Genomic DNA, 22,629 nt, shown 5'->3' with positions numbered 1-22,629 from the left:
CAAGCACTAGTTATAGGGAAGGCTTATGCAATTCCTATTTAAAATGGATACACTTTATTGGTTGTAGAAACCATCACCCACCTCCCAATTTAATAGCATTAGGCCATCTTCCATGTTCCTTTGCTGTTCACATAAAATTTTAAGGATAACATAAGGACCAAAATGGAAGCACATTTAAAGCCTTATCAAAAAAAATTCACCATTACAATTTAGATACATTACTGCAATTAGGGTGGCTTGATATTTATTCCAAAAAGCACACCATCAGCACAAATAAAAGTATTGAATTTGTTTCTATCCTCAAAAAAGGAATAATTAGCTGTAGAAATAACCTCCATAAAAGTTAGAAACATAATCATGGGAGACTTTTGCTTAAATTTCATAGGACTTGAAAAGACCACCTGTTAGGATTTAGGCACCCATCACATGGTTTAAAAAACTACCATTTTATTTATGTGTGTACATATATACTTATATTGTATAAAATTTATAAAATATAAATCTATAGAGAGTATGGGTAAAAAGCATTTCTATCTAGGCTAGAGGTGTAATGGATCATTTCTGTACATAATTTTAGTGTCATGACCAATAAATATATGAACTTCACTAGTAATTGAGTACAAATTAAAACATTTATTTTGGCAATCATAAAATTAACGCTCAGTGTTGGTGAAGGTTTGTGAGGAAGCAGTCACACTCAGTGTTAGTAGCGATTTAAAGTTAAAGAGGAGGACAGTTAAACCTTTTTGAAGTACATATCCTTTGTTCAAGCAACTGTACTTTTAGAAATTTATCTGCAGAAGTACTCAAACAAGAGGGCCATTATCTATGTAAAAATGTTCATTGCAAAATTGTTTTGAATGTCAAAAACACCAATAGATGAACAGTTAAATAATATTTGAACATCTATTGAAGGAAATACTGTGGTAAATACCATGTAGCCATAAAAAAAAAATGGATCAAATTGTAATGACATAGAACCAAAAAAAAAAAGTGAGGAAAGAAAAGTGTTATGTCTAGAATGATGCCACTATTGCCTGGAAAAATAAGTAACAAATTCTTTTTTTTTTTTTTCCCTCCATTAGGGATTTTTTTTTTTTTAATTCTTATTTCAGCATATTGTGGGAGTACAAAAGTTTAGGTTACGTATATTGCCTTTGCCCCCCCCACCCCCGAGTCAGAGCTTCAAACGTGTCCATCCCCTAGACAGTGCACATCGCACTTGTTATGTATGTATGTACCCATCCCCTCCCCCACCCACATCCGCCTGACACCCGATCAATGTTATTCCTAAATGTGCTCTTAGGTGATGGTCAGTGAAACCAATTTGATGGTGAGTACATGTGGTGCTTATTTTTCCATTCTTGGGATACTTCACTTAGTAGAATGGGTTCCAACTCTTTCCAGGAAAATACAAGAGGTGCTATATCACCATTGTTTCTTATAGCTGAGGAGTACTCCGTGGTATACATATACCACATTTTATTAATCCACTCATGTATTGATGGGGACTTGGGCTGTTTCCATGTCTTCGCAATTGTGAATTGTGCTGCTGTAAACATTCGGGTGCAGATATCTTTGTTATAGAATGTCTTTTGTTCTTTTGGGTAGATGCCCAATAATGGGATTGCTGGATCAAATGGTAGGTCTACTTGTATCTGTTTAAGGTATCTCCATATTGCTTTCCACAGAGGTTGCACTAGTTTGCAGTCGCAACAAATTCTTAACAGTAGTTAGTGTTATCAGAGGCAGGAGAAGGGGCAAATACAGAGAATTTTAGTTTTCTGCTTTGTGCAATTCACTCTTTAAATTTTTATACTAAGCATTACTACTTTGTAACAAAAGGGGTAAAAAGACAACACTTTTTGAAAGGACTTGATTTAAGACAAGTTCAGTGGAGTTATTTTTAGCAGATAGAAATACTACACATCACTGATAATCAAATTGCATGTATGTGTCATGGGCAATCTGTTACATTTCTGAATTACATACACTATTGCAATGTGGTTACAGAAGTTTATGTTTGTGATTAAACTGTGTCTAGAAGGAAATATTCCAAAATAAGAAATGCTTGCAATAGGCTACTGGTTTTATGTTTTTCCCCCAGTGTTCCCAATTATACAATATATTAATTTCATGAGAAAAATGTTAAATATAGTACTTTGTGGGAGAAATATCTGTATTTTTAAGAAAAAGTATTAAATACCTGGAAATACACTTTAACAAAAATGAATGAATCCTATGGAGGAGAAAAATTATAAAAATCTGTCAAAAGACAAAAATAAAAAACTGAATAGAAGAATATACTACTTGTAAATTGATTCAATATTATAAAACTTTTCTGCTAATTAATATATAAAGTCAATATAAATCACAATAAAAATCCCAATGAAATTTTATGTAACTAGAAAGCCTGATTTTTAAGTGTACATGGAAGAATGTCTCAAGAATTAACAATAATTTTTTAAAGAAATTCTCAAGAATACCCAAGAATTTTTTTTAAAGAACAATGAGAGGAGAATGTTCTTCCTTTTGCATGATTTATTAATATATACTCTAAAGTATAACATAAGAATCAACTAATACACCAGTGAAATGGAATTAGAGGTGCAGAACCAGAAACATTTATATGCATAAATTTGTTTGGTGAATGAATTATTTAGCACAGCCAATCGATAAAACAATACAAATGGCTGAAAACAACAGACATGCTAATGGCACACTAATAACAAGGGAAGTATGATTTGAGACTATGAAATGCCATTTTTCACCTAATAAATTGACAAACATTGGTAGAGATTAGTTTGCTTTCTTTTTGGAGGGCAATTTGACAATGCCAGAAAAAAATTTTAATCTGTAAAAATGTTTTTAGCCAGTAATTCCACTTCTATATATCTAGAAGATAGGCTATTAAAGTACTTTCACAGCTGTACAAAAACTGATGTGGCCGGGCGTGGTGGCTCACGCCTGTAATCCTAGCACTCTGGGAGGCCGAGGCAGGTGGATCGCTCGAGGTCAGGAGTTGGAGACCAGCCTGAGCAGGAGCGAGACCCTGTCTCTACTAAAAATAGAAAGAAATTATCTGGCCAACTAAAATATATATATAGAAAAAATTAGCCAGGCATGGTGGCGCATGCCTGTAGTCCCAGCTACTTGGGAGGCTGAAGCAGTAGGATCGCTTGAGCCCAGGAGTTTGAGCTTGCTGTGAGCTAGGCTGACACCATGGCACTCACTCTAGCCTGGGCAACAGAGTGAGAATCTGTCTCAAAAAAAAAACAAAAACTGATGTGCAAGAGTGCTTGTTGCAACATAATTTGGAATAATGAAAGATGATAATTCATTCATATTGTGTAAGAGTATGAGGCTGATAAAAGTGTGATCAGTGTCTATTGACATGGAAAGATGTCTGTGATGTTATATGTGAGGGATGAAAGTAGCAAAAAGACTAATAATAGGACTTAATAGGTTTATGATAAAATGAGATGATTACTGTAAAATATTCTAGTACCTGGCAAGTATCAAATGCTCAATAAATATGTTTACATAAGGTGTGTGAAGAATAAAAATGAATATAGAAAGTAAAGATAAATTATATACTCATAATAATTAAAATAATTTTAAAGTAAGTATAATAATAGAATCCACCTAGATTTATCACAGGATAATACCACCATTATATATAGTTCAAATGTACGTATACACATAAAGCATTTTACTGAGCAAAATGGAAATTAAGTACTGCAAGTGCTTTCCATTCTATGAGAAACCTTTGTATGTTCTAGTATTATCTTCACTTCACTGATAAGGAAACTTGAGTCTCTGAGTACTCAAGTAAATTGCCCCAGGTAACCTAACTAATAAGGCTTCAAACCCAGGCAGTATGTGACTCTAGGAGACAAGTGCTTTTAAGCGTTAGACAGAGGGCTGGGAAGATAGTTTCTAAACTGCTAATTAATGGTTACCCTTAACCTTAATAACAGTGTGTGAGCATTATTTTTTGTCATTTAGAAAGCAATAAAATTGGTATCATTTTGGTATTCTCTTGATTTAGACCAGATTGCAATGAAAAGGAATAAATCACCTATAAAAATTTTTGGCCACAAGAGGGCATCACATATTCTTTTCCAACTTCAAAACTAGAGGTTGTATTTGCAAATAATAATCTCCCTCCTACGTGAGAAGTGTTCGTGGTTATAATTTAAATCACTGCTTTTTCTATGGATCTACATGTAGAAATTGTCACTGGTAATGGAGAATTTTAATTAAGTATGCTATAGTTATTATATACAACAAATTTCTGTATTAGAATTATTTTTGTTAATAAAAGTAGTATTGTTCATTTAGGATAAAAATTAAATATACAAAAGCACACAGATATTCAAAATCATCTATTATCCCTCCAGCAGATATAACAACTCTTAATATTTTATTGGATAAGGGAACTTTATACTTGTAATGCTGTTGTTATGATATGAAATATATTCATTTTATGGTAACACAATGAAAGCTTGAAATATTTTCTTATGTCATTGATTTTTTTTTCTAAAACCTGATTTTTAATAGTTTCATAGTATTCATATGTATGTGCCTTAACTAATTTAACCAATCTTTATTGTTAGATATTAATCTACAGATCTCTTTTGGAAATGTCTCTTCAATAATATATCTCAATGTACACCACCAGTGTAAAGTCCAGAAGTAAATGGAGAAGTTAATCTCATAACAGAATTGCCAACTTTTTGAATTCACACATAGAAAATATATAGACAATAAATTTTTTAAAGTCAAATCAATAAGCTGTAAAATTCAACAGAAAAACAGCAAGTGTGATTGTTTCACTAAACTTAATAGAAAAAACAAACATTGTTTTTGCATTTTACAGATCATCCATCAATCACTTCTTGGAAAGAAGTGATAAAATATGCTGATTAAAAATGAAAGTGTATTTTAAATTTTTGAACTTTGTCTCAAGTAATGGAACATGAAAAATATAAAATTCAGTTGTGTCATCTGAATTATTACTAAGTGAAATCTATTTCGTGTTTCTTTTTTGTCTGTTTAATTTGTAAGCCCCACATTCTGTCTGCTGGGTGTGTGTTTGAAAGAGAGAGAAAGAGACAGAAACACAGAGAACATTATGACATTCAAATCCTTCTATAAAAAATTCTGATAGTCTTGCACTGAGGTGTATTGTTGATTTCTTGCTCGCCATTTATACCCTATGTCCAGAACTCTTGTGTGTGTAAAAAACAACACATGACTAGTGTATCAGTAAAGCTGCCATTAGGAAAAAAAGGCACAAATATTTAGAAAATAAGGTTAATAAAAGGTACAGATCAAAAGATAGAAATAAGGTTGGGTATGGTGGTTCATGCCTACTGTAATCCCAGCACTTTGGGAGGCCGAGGTGGGAGCATAGTTTAAAAATTCAAGACCAGCCTGTGTAACATATTGAGACCTCATCTCTACAAAAAATAAAAATTAAAAAATTGCTCAGGTGTGGTGGCATGTGTTTGTAGTCCCAGCTACTCAGGAGACTGAAGAAGGAGGATTGCCTAAGCCCAGGAATTTGAGGTTACAGTGAGCTATGATGATGCCACTGCACTCCAGCCTGAGTGACAGAGCAAGACTCTGTCTCAAAAAAAAAAAAAAAAAGAATATTCATAATATTGCCCAGTGATAAGACAGACCATTTTTTAAATCTGATATTGATAACTAAATAAGATCCTTTGGAAAATAATTTTGAAAATACCATTTGTCGTGCTTGATACTCCCTGACAAATCCTGGAAGGGATACACAAAAGTTAAAATACAGGGTGTAACATAAGGATTTGGCATGCGGGTTTACAGTACAATTTCCCCTGACAATCAGGACTGGCAATCCCAAAAAAATGTAAGTGGGAATCCATTAAGAATGATACATCCCTTAAACGTGTTAGATGTTTAAAATATATCAGTATACTTTCAGTCACCAAATTCTTGATGTAGAGTTAAGAATTTTTCTAGGAGTCCACTTGCCTAAGGCTTCTTGGGTGTGGCTCCAGGTCATAGTCCTCAAATTTGGCTCAGAGTAAATCTCTTTAAAATTAAAAAAAAAAAATTTTTTTTCTAAAAATTTGGGTCTATCACTAGGGGCTATTTGTGTTTTCTCTATAATCTAGACTCATATGGATCCTCATTTAAAGTTAGGTTTCTTTGCAGTAGAATGAAAACTTAATATATTAATACTTTTGAAGCAATGTGACAGGAGAATTAAATTTTTATTTTCCTCAGATATGTCATCTCTGCCATATCTAGTATAGTTGATATGTACAATTAAATATCTAATCATAGCAAGTATGACAAGCATCAAGAGTTGCTGCCCAACAAAAAGCAGACTCTCGTCAAGCACATACCCCACCAGCGCATCCATGGGCATCAGGAGAAGAGTCTGCAGCTGTTCACTCTTAGGTGACCACGTTACATAGAGGGAATGGAAGGCACTGGTTAGTCAGCTATCCTGTCGTTGGCCTTCTCCTTGGCTGGTGTTACTGACACTCTAACTCTTCCCTTCTTTCCTTACATATAGTTCTCTCAGGGTCTGGACTGCCAAGGACTTAAGGTTCCTAGAAAAATACTAGACCAGGAATTAAGAGACCTGGATTCTGTTCGTAACTGTTTGGCCTTGATTCATTCTGAATCTTGATTTTTTTTTTCCTAAAATGATACTGAACCAGATAGGTAACATAGAGCATTGCATAGTAACATTTTTTGTTACTGTGTCTTTCATAATGATTTCAACTTAACTGTATCTGATTTAAAAACAAACCATCCAACCTCGAAAATGCTATCTGTCTTTTTTCTTTTTGTGTGTGTGCGTGTGTCACTGAATAAGCATTTTCTTTCCCAAACATCCCTACTCTTGCTTTAAACAAGCTATTATCTTGGGAGCAGGACTTTTAACTTTCAGATTTGCAAGACCTTAATAGTAAAATGTCCAAATACATTAGGAACCATCTGAGAGTTTGCACAACAGAATGACCAAAGTTGTGAATACAGGATGGCACAATGAGGTGTGCATTAACCACCCTGTGCTACAATATTCTCTTGCCTTGGAAGACTATCTTCACAGCGCTGTTACAGACCAAAATAAATAAAAAGCTACAAGAGTCATCACTGAATGATGGCTTAATACCAGCCAGGTGCTGTGCTAGACACTTTACACAGATCATCTCATGTGTATTCATGAGGTATACATAGTTTGTTCCTCATTTGCTTAGTGGTTGAGCCAGGATTTGAACTTTTGCCTAACTGCAGAGCCCAAACACTTTAACAATTATACTTACTGCTTCTCAAAAAGTCCTTCCATTTATCTCAAATCACAAGTGAGCACAAACCTTTCCCACTGGAGTTGATTGCACACAAAAAGCCAGTAATAAGCGTTTCTTTCTTATGCAGGCCTTGAAAGCACTAACTGGCGGCCATAATGGATCCCTTTCTATTAATAGCACTGTTAACAAAAGGAAGGAAGGGAGTTAAGATCCATTCTATGTGAAGTACTACACCCATGAGCAGCCCTATATTTCCACTCCAGGATCCATTACAGGATATTTTAACAGAGATGAAACCATATCATAATGAGATTTTTCTGGTTGCTTCTATAAATTGTTCTTAAGAGGTCCAAAAAGGAGTCGTATGTAATACTTGGGATAGTGCTGAATTTTTAAAATCTATTCTCTCTTCTTCCTGTGAGCAAACAGGAAAAGAGGACTATACTTTTGTTTATTAGTTAACATTTGAGTGTTTAATCATTAATATGCTTACTTGCGGATGCCAGGGGGAGCAGAGTGGATTTGTGTGTGTCAGGGTGTGTCAGTATGGCCAGACCTGATGGCTGTCTTGGATGAGATGATACTGTGTTTCAAGTATTGCTTTGATACTAAAGTGGATGATACACAAAAGTAATAAATATATGTTGGAGAAAATGTGAAAAACCACCACCTCAAGTTATTCTCTTAAAATTTGACATGTCTTTCCTTTAACCACCATAGACATTTTAAATTGTTTTTATTTTAACATTTACAATAGCCTGTGGACATGTCTTTTTTGGCAGAACTTGAACTGCTATGTAAATTTCTTCACTTAACTATATTACAAATCTTTTGCCCATAACATTACAAGAAGTTTAAATGGAATCTATATGTACGTATGTTCATAAGGTCTTACTGGCTTCTATGCAGTGCATCTTATCTTGCTCTAAACACAGCAGATAGTATCTTTTAGTTGACAGTGCAGAGATTACCGTTCCTCTCATGTAATTATTTAATTTTACTTTGTGTTCTGTTGTTTCTTTGAGCACATAAAATGTCACCACTTTGTCAGATTAAAAGACTGGTGAATGTTGCAGAACTATGATTTTTCTAACAGGTTGCAAATTGCAGTCGCTGGTATCTTCTCTCTCACTCTGTCCTCCCAGAATCACAAGGTCATTCTACTGTTCCCTAAAAGTGTTCTCACTGTTGACAGTTCTGGGACTGTGTGAGGGGAAAAATGTCCTACTTAGCAACATTAAAAGAGCACAGTGCCAGCAGCCAACATTTAACTTGGAATAGTGTGTGACGGCTGACCTAACATGTGACCCAGACACATCTTTTCAAGTGCAAGGTAACTTATTTTCTTCATTAGTTCAGTTTGTGCTTATTCCATAAAACTGCTCTTAGCAAAAAAAAAAAACCTCCAGCAACTGGAGGAAAACAAAGATAAAGTAAGGAGACACACTATGATGGGGATACATGTGGTGATGGCTTGATATGAACATACCCAGAACTGCTGCAGTTATCACTGACAAAGATTACTGAGAATCTGTTATGTGTTGATTATTTAGATGTAAAGATGTCTCCACCTTTGAGAAATCTGACATATAGTTAAAGGAGACAAACTCATGAACAGTTATCACTGACAAAGATTACTGAGAATCTGTTATGTGTTGATTATTTAGATGTAAAGATGTCTCCACCTTTGAGAAATCTGACATATAGTTAAAGGAGACAAACTCATGAAAAGACAGGTGACACTCAGGTACCAGTGAGGGTACAATTCAAGGAGGGAGAGAGAAGTCAGATTAAATCAAAATGGTTTGGAAATAGCTTCTCTGGTGGTGGGATTTAAAAAGGATTAGGATTACATAGAAAAGGGCATAAACAGTCAAATAAAAATGATAACCCAAGTTCAGACATCTTCATGGGTAAAGAAAGGAAGACAAAAGAAAAAAATGATAACCCATGGAAAAAAGTTGCAGTTCATATCACAAAGGGCTAATTTTATTAATATTTAAGTTCTAGAGATCTATAAAACATTGTGCCCATATTTATAACAATACTGTATTGTACACTTAAAATTTATTAAGAGGACAGATCTCATGTTAAGTGTTCTTGCCACAGTTTTTTTTAAAAAGGCTACAGCTTTACTTTTTCCCTTACCGGTTTCCTTAAATTGTTGTCTAGAGATCACTGCATCAATAAAAAAGTTTGTGAAATGATCTGGCATGTAAGAAACAGTGGTTTCACTTAAATTTCACAATTTCACTTGTCCTAACAACCCATTGTTTTAATACCTGTACTCTAAAATTGCTCAAAAGAATAGAAAAGACTCTAGGATTGCAATATTACATATAACAGAAAATTGGAAACAATCTCTAGGTCCAAAAATAAGAAAATTATGAGTTATGGAACATCAATTTCATTGGACATCATGCTCCATTCAAATGGATATGTATGAAATACTTTGAACAGGTAAGATGTTCAATATCAAGTGGAAAAAAAAAACCAATAGAGAACATGCACTTTAATATATATATATATTTTTTAACTATGTCAGAAGAGAAATAGGACATTTGGGTGATGCTGTCATTTAATGAAATATTTTAAATTTTATTTACTATTGTTACAGTGCTATCTTAACAAGGAAACAATTTTTAAAATACTCCAAGTCAGATGCAAATCAAATTTAGAACATGCAATGAGTTAAAAACACATCCTGGCTCATAAAGATGGACATTTTTTTCAATAGTTTCCATTACTAGTAGGTATTTCTGTATAACACAGGGAATGACGTCACACTTTATAACAGTACTGGTGTATGTTCTAGACTTTTAGAGATAATCAAAACATAATGGCAATTTATACTGGTAGTACTTTTTTTTTTTTTTTTGTAGAGATGGGGTCCTGCTATGTTACCCTGGCTGGTCTCAAGCAGTCCTCCCACCTCAGCCTCCCAAAGTGCTGAGATTACAGGCGTGAGCCACTGCACCCAGCCTTCGGTGCTGCTTTTGTTAAAGACCAGTCAAGTGCAGTAGTGAGAAGGGAGGAAAGAGTGGAAAAAGGCATTCAATCTGTAACTGACTGAACTGTCAGTTGAGAGAACTCAACTACCTTCAGACCAGCCTGCTTTTGATTGAACAGTAACAGAGAAGGTGTGAATAGAGCTGTTTCCTTTCTCATGCTGACTACATAACACCAAGGCTCTACTTTCAAGCTACTCTGTAAACTCTAAAGATAGGATAACCATAAATCTTACTGTCCAAGACACTTGAGAGCAAAATATTTATTGCTGTTAGTAATTACGCTGAAGTAACAGACACAAAACCAGACTGTCCTTGGAAAACTGGACAGTCATATTAATATGAGGCAGATATTACTATTATATTACAACAAGGATGATGATGATGCTAGCAGCCAACTTACTGAGCACTAACCAGGTGCCAGCCTAAGCACTTGACATGGATTAACAGTAATCCCACAACAATTGGGATAGATACTACAAGGTACATACTCTTATTTCACAGGTGAGGAAAGGGAGTGTAGCGAAGTTAAGTGGTTTGTCTAAGGTCAGTTGTCTCCCAAGCTGCTTTATGGTGTTATCCTGCCCGAAGTATTGTTTTCAGAGGTCCCTCCACCCCCCACAACACTGTATATACTTACTACATTTATACCAAATTAAATTTGTTCAATCAATGAAACCCTATTGAGTATTTTTCTCCTTTTCCTCCCTGCCAAAGCAGCGATGCCCAGAAGTTAGTTTTTTTAATTTAGAAATTCTAAAATTGAGAAGTACATCTTCAAAATACCAAAAAAGCCTTCCTGACAGGAGCAGCAGCAGATGGAATCAGGCAGTTCATCTAAAGTTGCTAGGAATACTGTCTTTCCCACTGGCTGACAGCACTGGACCCCAAATATCAGCCTTATATATGTTTTTTTCATTTCCCTACTTCCTATTCAAGTGAAGTGCCCAGGGTCTGGCTCCTTGTCTTTATCTACATGACTTGGTATCTCCAGCATGTACATGCCCACGAATCCCATTTCCATCTCCAGTCCTGCCCTCTCATACTCCACATGTCTGTATCTATTCAAAATCTCCATTTGCATATATAATAAACCCCAACTCAATATGTTCAAAACTGAATTCCTTAGCTTAACTTCCAACTATTTGAAGAATCAGGACTCCAACTTACGCCTTTATCTCTCTACACACTCTGCCATGGTTGCTTCATCTAGTCCTGTCTAAAAACCTAATATTCCCTCACCTCCATGACCATTCCATTCATGATTTTTTAAAAATAAATATTCATGATAAACACATACACAAGTACTTGTATATTGTATAGAGCCTTCCTAGGATAAATCAGAAACTGTACTTTTCATTATATACTTATACCTTTTGAATTTTATGCTCTGTGAAGATGACCTATTCAGAAATTAATAAAATGCAAGAAGCAACTAGTTGAGGGGAAGGGGATGGGCAAATTCACACCTAATGGGTACAGTGTGTGACGTCTGGGGGTTGGGCACGCTTGTAGCTCCAACCTGGGTGGTGTAAAGGCAATATATGCAACCAAAGCATTTGTACGCCCGTAATATTCTGAAATAAAAATAATTTTTAAAAAGCAGTTAAGCCTTTTGAAGGGGAAGTAGGGACAAATTGGGAAATATGAATGAGGTGACTTAGATTTCACTCTATACTTGGTGCATTACCTTTTTGAAATATTAAAAAAAAAACTAAAGAAAATTATTCAGATCCATAAAAAGTTATCCTGTGAATAACTTAAAATACAGAAATTTTTTAAAGCTCTAATTCCCTCAAAAACTATTGTTTCATCTTGTCAGCAAGAGTCATTTAAAAAGACAAACTCATAACCACGTCATCAACTTTTTCACTTGACAAGCAGATGTGAGGTTAACAAAGTATATTATAGTCACTCATATTTGAAATAAAGAAAGTATACTCCTGGGGTGGGGGGAGGCAATTAGGGATCGTGGGTCCTAATCAAATGACTGGTGTCCTTATAAAAAGGGGAAATTTAGACACAAGGGGCAGACATACGTAGAGGGAAGAGAGATGGAGAAAACGGCCACTTACAAGTCAAGGACAGAGGCCTGGAACAGATCCTTCCCTCACAGCCCTCAGAAGGCACCACCCTGCCAACACCGTGATTTTGGACATCTAGACTCCAGAACAGTGAGACTGAATTTCTGTTGATTAAACCACTTAGTTTATGGCAATTTGTTATGGCAGCCCCTGCAAACTAACACAATCGCACATAGAAATTACCTGTCAATGACTGGTCATTGCAGAAGTCCAGTTATTTAAAAACACTTAAAATAATTGATGTAATCCTCCAGGTTTTTTGAAAACAGAAATCTAAGAAATGGTGTTTTAGGTATCTAAGTAGGTCTCCCTAAATTCTAATATCAAGAAATACCGTTAGTATACCAAAATTAGGCAAAAATTTTTAAGCATTTTTTTTTTTTAGCCACACTAAGTGTAGTCACGTATGTCTGCAAGTTTGTGAAGCCCAAGAAAAAATATTTTAACATTTGGGACTTAGCATGGAAATGAGTCACCTGCACAGGGTTTCTTAACATTATTTGGAGGTTCCCAAAGTTGGTTAATTTTTGAAACAATCTGGGAGAAAAAAGAGTCACTGACTTCACCCTAGACCCACTCAGTTGGAATCTCTAAGGAGGGCCTTAGGGAGGCCGAGGCAGGAGGATTGCTTAAGGCCAGGAGTTCAAGACTAGCCTGGGCAACACAGAGAGACCCTGGCTCTACAAAAAAAATTTTTTTTTTAAATTAGCAGACATGGTGGTGTGCGCCCATCATCCCAGCTACTCAGGAGGCTGAGGCAGGAGGATCACTTGAGCCCAGCAGTTCGAGGTTGCAGTGAGCTATGATTGTGACACTGCATTGCAGCCAGGGTGGCAAGTTAACTTTCTCAGCCAAGTGCTGCCTTTCCCTCACTACACGTAGTCACCACCCTTTTTTTTCTCCTGACATTGCCTTCAGACTCCTAAAGGAGGTATAAAAAGCATGTGAAGCAAAGAGAATGCAAAATGCTTTATGCCATAAAAGACCTGTACTGGCAATGGGGAGGGCCCATAAGTAGCCCTAATTTAGCTGAGTTGTGAATCAAGAAAAATGACTCAAAGGAGATATTTGCAGGGCAAATATGCATTGGGCAGGTAAATAAGGAAGGGCCCTTCTTTGGCTGAGGAAGTTGATAGTTCACAAAGAGATGAAATCACAGCCCCTTAGCTGTCTAGCATGGCTATCACATAAAGGTATATCTGGAGATGTGGAGAAAATAAACCATAGAGAAATATAATGGACCGTGAGAAGCCTTTATGTCATGTTCAGATGGTCTGAGTTTTTAATATAATCATATTTACATTTTAAGTCAATTGATCCATTAAGAAGACTGGGTACCATGACTTAGGGAAGGACAAGTCAAGATCATGATAGCTTCTAATACTTTGTTGGGGACTGATATCAAACTTTATAATTTCCTGTATCTTCTCCCACCTCCCATTTTCCATTAGAGAATTTTCACAGTTCAGAAGGGAATGGAGAAATACATTGATCAAGAACATAGTCCTTGGTTACTACATTGAAATTTATTTCTCGGTTCTTCGTTAGCTCCAGAAATTCTTCTTTAAATAGCCACCATCAAGGAGAACCTAACAGCTTATTTTTGTGCAATTACTTTCAGGCAGCAACTTTTTTCCCCCTATAAATATTTAGTGAAATTTAAAAAATCATCTGAGTGACAACAAAGTATGTTTGATTTATACTTTGGACATACCAGCAAAAAAGTCCTGAGCTTAGTTTCTAGGACTAGCTTCCTGATCTTTTCACTGTTGCCATTATCACATCTTGAAATTGCATTCGATTAAAACTATGCCATATTGACAAATGACTTTATACTCAATATTGTGTCAATGTAATCAGCTTTGCCATTTGTTATTTAATTAACCAGAAATATTATCTGGCCGTTAAAGCTACAAGATTAAAATATGGTCTAAATTAAAGGCATTACATTATTCTCAGTTTCCCATATATTTTATGATAATCTAAATTCTTTGAAAGTCTGTGTATCATTATCAGCATCCCAGCTATCAGGGATAAATACAAAGATTTTTCAAGATTATAGCAATTTTCTTTAAAATTTTCCAACATCTCCTGTGAAGTAGGCATTTTTATAACCATTTTAAACACTAGGAAACTGAAGCAAAGTGAAGCAACTAGTAATATTAATATAAGTGGTATTCAAATACACCTGACTCTAAATTCTGTGCTGTTCATGTTTAATCCCTGAATAGAAAATTCACATTAATAGAAAGCTGTGGTTCTCAAACAGAGGTGATTTGCCTCCCATTCCCAGGAGACATTTAGCAACGTTTGGAGACATTTTTTATTGTCACAACTTTGGTGGTAGAGGGACGGGGGCATCTAGTGGGTAGGGGCCAGGGGTGATGCTAAATACCCTACACCATGTATAGGATATTCCTGTTGGGCTGTTGGACAAAGTTGTAGCCCCAAAATGTTAACAGGGTCAAGATTGAGAAACCCTAGTATGAATAAAATATTCCTCAACATGTCTTCTTACAGAAGCATTAATTCTGTATTACTGGTTTTTCATGAAATCAACGTTTAGAGTCAATGAAAATAAACCATAACAAGATGTTGCTATCATCTGAATGTTTGCATCTCTTTCAAATTCATATGTTGAAATTTTAATAGCCAATGTGATAGAATTAAGAAGTGGGGTCCGTCTGGGAACTGATCAAGTCATGAGGGCTCCACCTTCATGCATGAGATTAGTGCCCTTATGAAAAAAGGTTCAAGCAAGCTCTCTTGCCCCCTTCTGCTATGTGAGGACACAGCAAGAGGCACCATCTTTGAAGCAGAGGGCAAGCCTTTGCCAGACACCAAATCTGCCAATGCCTTGATCCTCCAGTCTAAGGTATTTTGTTACAGCAGCAGGAGCAGACTAAGACAGATGTGTATTTAATATACACAGGCATGCACATTTTTAATGCATCTGAAAAACTTAGAGTTTATACTATAAATTCTGAAATGATCATAGAACTTCACAGGTTTCAACCTCAATTATTATACAGTATCATATACATACACAGGACTGGGGAAATACATGTTTGACATGTTTTCATTGTATGATTGTTGCGATCTTTATTCCTTCTGCTTAAAGGATGCACAAGGGGAAAAAGGAAACCTTGATGCAGGAAAGCAGGGAGGAATAACATACCGAAGCTTTAGTGGGTATTTTTTAAAAGGCATAATAAAGCCACACCATGAGGCAGAGAACTGCTTTCAGGATTTTATTTCAAAAGTACACAAGGTCACAAAACTAGAGCAAGTTGTTTTTTTAAACAAATTTTGTTCTTACAAATTTCAAAAGCTGCACCATTGGATATGTAAGCCCGAAATTTTAAATACAAAATCTAAAACTGACACTATCCATTCTCTACTTTGCACATGTGATGTGTCAGAATATTTTTCTCAGTAGTACAAGTATTTTTATCACTAAAATTCACAGGGACAAGGATAAATGAATCAATGAATTGTGGTTCTCTTAACACTTATGTCACTTAATAAGTTAGCAGAAAACACAAAGGTCTTTAATGGAACTTTTAGTGTCCATAACCAAAACCAAACCCAACTGATACTCATAATTCTAAAATAGGATATACATTTTATAAAACTTGATTTTAATTAATAAGAGGCTAGTGTTCCCGTCTATAAGTAATTAGCCATCTCCAAAGAGAAATAAACAGAACCACAATTCACAAATTTATTATTCTTCCCTGCTTCTATAACATTTTTAAAAGGAAGTTTGTGCTCAGTTAACTATTTTAGTGTCAAAATAGGCAAATGAGTAAGAAATCCTATTGCAGAACATGTTGTCTTTATTGCTGAAATATCCAAAGGCATTTGAAATATTAAAACTTGCCCAGAACATTTACACTACTAAACACAAGAATGTTATAAAGATATATGTACATATATATATATAATATATAATGTCACAAGCCACTAAAAAGTTAAAATTGTGCCACCATTTTCTACAAACTACTTATGTGACACATCAAAGCATTAACCACATAAAATACGGACTTTTTCTGTTCACACTGGAATAAGGCATCTGAAAGCCCTAAACACTGTTGAAGCAAAAATAAGAAAAAAAAATCTAAACATTCACATAACTTCAAATATACATGCTGCACGCACAGAAAAGACACTGAGAATAGTTATTTTGAGAAGCTACATATTACAGAATTTGACAGTCAACTTCATGCAATGAGTTCTTTTTACTCTTAATCAAAATGTTTACTTGCCCCTTTATTTGCTCCAAATTTCTAGGACTCAACTTTAAATTTGAAAAAAATTTTTTTAATCAAACATTTCTTTTTTCCACAATTTTTATGGACAATGATTTGGGATTTTTCAACTAACCTCCCCCTAAGACACACTTAGACTGTGTTTCTATTGTAACAAGTCCATGGCAGATAGCTCGAATTTAAAGGAAGTACTTTGTCCAGAATAACTGGTCAGTGTAATAAATAAGAGACGTTTTTAGGGAATGGAAGGCTTTCTAACAGAGAAATAATATTAGTTAATATTGCCAATAAGAAAAAGAACATCTATAAACTACTCCATATTCAAAGTACAGAATCATTTCTCTCCAAATTACCTTGTGTAACCTAAAGAGACGGTATCGAGTCTCTCTCAGGTATAAGGCAGAAACAATCAAATGGTTTTGCTTTGAAGATGCAGTACAGTCCTTGACTGATGTTACTTGGCTCCCTAACTGAAATGCTGTAAGTTTTGCTGAACTACTTGATGATTACCAATAGTAATTCTAGAATAAATATTTGAACTCTGTTTCAACAGAAATTATCAGTGAGCATTATTTGGGAAGTTATCAGTACTATCTGAGCAACAAAAACTTTCAGTGAGAGGAGCTGGAGACATAAGCCTAAAACTAAATTGTATCCTCAAAATGTAATCACACCCAGTAGGTCTCTTTAGGTTACACAAGTGATTTTTACAAGCTGTTTCTCAGACTGTAGTTGGTATGGATCTTAACTGAAAGCCTTTCTGAAAGATTTTGATTTACTTATAGCAAAATCCTAGATAAACATGAAGTCTAAGGAAAGCTTAGTGTTATATACATCCACTCTCTGTGGTAATTTCTACTTAGATTGACAGCATAATCTTCACTATATGAAAATCAGGAATAGGAAGGACCAACACTTTATTAAAGCTGGTGTTCTGTTTACTATAATATTTTATAAATAGATTTTATTCATATAAAATAGGCCAAACATTTGGCAGTCAAAAATAGCTACTGTTATAAAACCAGAAACACAGTCAAAGAGTGTTGGGGATGTTGACATTTTTTTAAATCATTATGAATAACGCAATCATTTAAGTTATGTCCACGAAGAACAGAGAAGAGGAGGCAAGTTTGAAAATGCGAGGATAGAAAGGTGTCACAGTGATGTGTTTTTAGCAACAGTACCTTCACCTCTAAGCACCTTTCAAGTAGGCGACAGCAGCTCATAGGCACCAGAAATTCGTGATAGAAATTAAATTACCCAAAAGGCACAGATGAAAATGTTAACACAAGTATAAAAGTAATTTTATGTAAGGTTAAAAACCTATTTTAAAAATGCTTCCAAATATGTAAAACTATACACTAATCCATTACACAGACATTCAGCTTAAGTTTACCATTAAAAAGTGTACACAATACTCTGCCTAATCGTAAATACATGCCAACATTAATTTATAATGTAGCATTTACCACCACAGCACCCAAACAGATTAACAGAAACCAACTCCCTACTAAAATCTAGGGAAAAGGTTTTAGAGCCAGTGAAATAATTTATTGTATACCTTATTTACTATAAAGAAACTATTGACTCATTCTCCAATATCCACATTCCCTCACAATCTTAAGAGAAATACAATAAATCCACTTTCTTCCAAAACAATACTTAACACATTTGGCAGGTAGGAGTATTCCTTTCACTCCTTTTTCTTTCTTAGTTTTTTTTTTAAAGAATAAATCACTTCCAGAAAACTAAGACTCAAATTTTTTCAAAGCTCAACTTGATTTGCTGGAACTACATAAAGACATGTTTGGCCACACCACAACTGTAGATCCCCCCAAGTCTGGAAGACAGGATTGGCAGAGGACACTCACTTGCTTAAAATGTATTTGATCATTCTGAGTCTATGAAAAAAATATCCTCCAGGAACTGCTTTCAAGCGGGTAAATTTAGGATCACATGTTTCTAGAACACATAATATATAACACCATCCAAAAAAACAAAACAAAATGGCAAAAAAAAAAAAAACAGAAAAAAAACACTATACCAGAAAAAACACTTAAAATGTAGAATCAATAATTAGAACATTTCAATCTATAATTGCCAAATAATAAATGAGTTATTTTATTAGAAAAATATCAACTACAGTGGAGAGCTAGTGTTTAGTTGGGGACTATGAAATACTACATCCTTGATCTGGCTGGTCACTATTTGGAAGACCACCACAGACCTCAAGGCATGAGATGGTTAGCCAACAAAATCTATCCCCACAATTGCACCATTAGTGTCATATCTATTTGTAGCTGACAGCACAAGTTCTAACTCAGTCTGATAGATACTCCTTGACTTTAGCATGTAAGAGTTACTATGTCCCTGTTTCCTGTAGCAGTCTATCAACTAAATCTTTAAGAAATCATTTTATAGACAAGGTGTATGAATGATTTAAAAGTAAAACTAGTAATTTCTAAAACATAGTGTTTTCTAAGTTATTAGAGATATTCCAAACACATTTAGAGTTTTCAAAGAAGCTATAAAAACAAGTACAAACATACGTAAGTAATTTTGCCATTTACTAATTTGGAGAAGACTGTAGGACCATAAATAAATGATATACACATCCTAAAAATAATGGTAGAAATTATAAAGTACCAGTTTCACATGATTCAAGTATCAACCTGGTATACATGTCAGTTCACCAGTTTCTTCAGCTATGATGTGATATTCAAAGTGCTACATCTTACGTAGGTATTGTTATTTAGAAACTGTTAAAATCAACCTCTAAAAACCCAGCTTGCCTTTTCAGATGAATTTGTCTTTACTAACTTTAATGCCTTTACTGTTTCAATATAACCAAACAAAATTTTTTTGAAGTATATTTCTTACAGTTTCTGATCAACTTTTTTGATATATTTTAAAGTTAGTAACAAGATTTAGACCAGAATACGTTTTCGTATATCAAGAGGACAGAAACATGGAGAGCACAGATGAGAGGTATGGAGTATCTATACTATAGACCCATCCTTGCTCTGTGCTGGAATCATCACAGGAACCGCTCCCATGCGACTTAGATTAGGGGCAGCTACCTTAGCAGGTGGGAGAGTCGGACTCTGAGGAGCACGTTCAAAGTCTTCACTCGGTACTTGGTTATACTGAGTCTTGGAATATCCTTCCATGTTGGAAGGAGACATGGAACCCAGGGATGAATGATTGCTGCCTATGTAGCTTCTGGCAGTGGATGTACGGCTCTTTGGAGGAGGCACATCTTCCCTGGAAAGCAAAGTCCCCAATACAAGTTAAAAGAATGAGTTTCTGAAACCCTATAATTATATAAGCTATGAATCATGGGTAAAGGCCTCTATTTTAGCTAAGCATACATGTGTGTAAGTCACCAAAAAAGCAAGCAGAGCAGCTATGTCACGAATTGTGTATCTGTCCTCAATTTATCGTTTTGATTTAAAGGTATATATACCTTTGTACTTAATGAAATATGGTATTTACACAAATGTATATGGTTATATAATGTTATCTTACAAGGATAAACTTCAAATAGTTTCATATTCTAGCATCACTAATCAAGATAATCTAGTTACAGTCATGTAACATTTTATAGTTGATAAAATACTAACATCTCCAGATATATCTCTATCCCCCAAAAAGAAAAGAATTCCTTTTTGCTATGAAAGTTATCTAAAATCTTAGCTGAAAATCTTACAGATTTAAGTTTGCAAAAACTGGGAATTTAGGCTAAGAATTTTCACACCAAGCACTGACAAAGACTATACAGTTGGCCCTTCATATTTCTGGGTTCCACATCTGTGAATTCGACAAACCAGGGATTGAAAATACTTTAAAAAAATTCATCTGTACTGAACATGTACAGATGTTTTTTTCTTGTCATTATTCCCTAAACAATACAATAACCATTTACACAGCATTTATATTATGTTAGGTATTACAGGTAATCTAGAGATGATTTAAAGTATACAAGAGGATGCATGTAGGTTATAAACATATAGTACACCATTTCACATCACGGACTTGAGCATCCTCAGATTTTGGTACCTGCAGAACATCCTGGGACTAATCCTCAGCAAATACTGAGGCCAACTATATATCTGAGTTAGCTTTGGTACATTTAAGAAATACAGGCATACTACGTTTTATTGTGTCTTGCTTTACTGCACTTTGCAGATACTGCGTTTTTAACAAGTTGATGGTTTCTGGCAACCCCGTGTTGAACAAATCTAGCCATGCCATTTTTCCAACAGCATGTGCTCACTTCATGCCTCTATGTCACATTCTGGTAATTCTCATAATAGTTCAAACTTTTGTCATTATTATTATATCTGTTATGGCGATCTATGATGTTTGATATTACTATTTTAATTGTTCTGGGGTGCCATGAACCATGCCCGCATATGACAGCAAACTTAACAAATGTGTGTGTTCTGGCCGTTCCCCCATCTCTCTTCCTCTCCTCCAGCCTCACTATTCCCTGAGAACAATAACATTGAAACTAGTCCACTTAAGTAACCCTACAATGGCCTCTAAGTGTTCACATGAAAGGAATCGTAGCACATCTGCCACTTAAATCAAAAGCTAGAAATGATTAAGCTTACTGAGGAAGGCATGCTGAAAACCAAGATAGGTTGAAAGCTAGGCTTCTTGACCAGCCAAGTTGTGAATGCAAAGGAAGAGTTCTTGAAGGAATTTAAAGTGCTACCCCAGTGAACACATGGATGATATAAGAAAGCAAAACACACCTGAACAAGAACGAGACCTCATCTCTACCAAAAATAGAAAAAATTAGCTAAGTGTGGTGGCGCATGCCTGCAGTCCCAGCTGCTTGGGAGGCTGAGGCAGGAGAATCACTTAAGCTCAAGAGTTTGAGGTTGCAGTAAGCTAGGCTGATGCCACTGCACTCTAGCCCAAGCGACAGAGCAAAACCCTGTCTCAAAAAAAAAAAAAAAAAAAAAAAAAAAGGAACATTTGTGATCCATGGGAAGAGGTCAAAATATCAACATTAACAAGAGTTTGGAAGAAGTTGATTCCAACTCTCGCGGGTGGCTTTGAGGGGTTCAAGATTTCAGTGGAGGAATAATTGCAGATGTGGTGGACACAGCAGGAGAACTATTGTATTACAGAAGCAGTGCCTGAAGATGTGCCTGAATTGCTGCAACCTCATGATAAAACTTGAACGAGTAAGACTTGCTTCTTATGGATGAGCAAAGAAAGCAGGTTCTTGAGATGGAATCTACTCCCAGTGAAGTTGCTGTGAACATTGTTGAAATGACAACAGCATATTTAAAATATTCCATAAACTTAGTTGGTAAAGCAGCAGCTGGGTTTGAGGACTAACTCCAAATGTGAAAGAAGTTCTACTGGGATAAAATGCTATCACACAGCATCACATGCTACAGAGAAACCTTTCATGAGAAAAAAAAAAAGCCAACAGATGTAGCAAACTTCATTGTTGTCTTACTTCAAGAAATTGCAACAGCCACTAAACCTTCAGCAAACACCACCCTACCTAATCAGTCAGCATCCATCAATGTCGAGGCAACACCCTCTAACAGCAAAAGATTACAACTCAGTGAAGGCTCATATAATCATTAGCATTTTTTAGCAATAAAGTATCCTTTTTTAATATGGAATGTACGTTTTTTAAGACATAACGCTACTGTACACTTTAGAGTACAGTATAGTATAAACATGACTTTCATATGCACCGGGAAGCCAAAAAATTCCTGCCTCACTTTATTCAGGTGGTCTGGAACCAAACCAGCAATATCCCCAAGGAATATCTGTATAAGTGCCTGGACCCCGCCCTAGACCTGCCAAATGTCAATTTGAGTCATGTGTTATTATTTTTTAAAGTTCTGTTATCCAATGTGCACTTCCAGTTAAGATCCACTGATTTAGAATAGCTGAGAAAAATAAAATTATACTATTAGTAATT

At 35.3% G+C, this 22,629-nt stretch overlaps 1 protein-coding gene across 3 annotated transcripts in view; it reads right to left on the bottom strand.

Moving 5' to 3' along the window:
• The window catches only part of CXADR (CXADR Ig-like cell adhesion molecule), a 64,882-nt gene that overhangs the window by 4,350 nt on the left and 37,903 nt on the right, over positions 1-22,629 (bottom strand). For 2 of the 3 annotated variants that reach the window (XM_045540475.1, XM_045540476.1), the window contains exon 7: positions 15,632-19,937. In XM_045540475.1, the coding sequence (XP_045396431.1) occupies positions 19,673-19,937 (265 nt within the window). In that variant the 3' untranslated portion in view covers positions 15,632-19,672. Of the gene's footprint in view, positions 1-15,631; positions 19,938-22,629 lie in introns of those variants that run through there. The other variant, XM_045540477.1, reaches the window with a different exon arrangement.

This window comes from Lemur catta, chromosome 1 (assembly GCF_020740605.2).
Source record: "Lemur catta isolate mLemCat1 chromosome 1, mLemCat1.pri, whole genome shotgun sequence".
NCBI lineage: Eukaryota > Metazoa > Chordata > Mammalia > Primates > Lemuridae > Lemur > Lemur catta.
The sequence above is the reverse complement of the archived record's forward strand: the minus strand, read 5'-3'. Positions and strand labels throughout refer to the sequence as shown.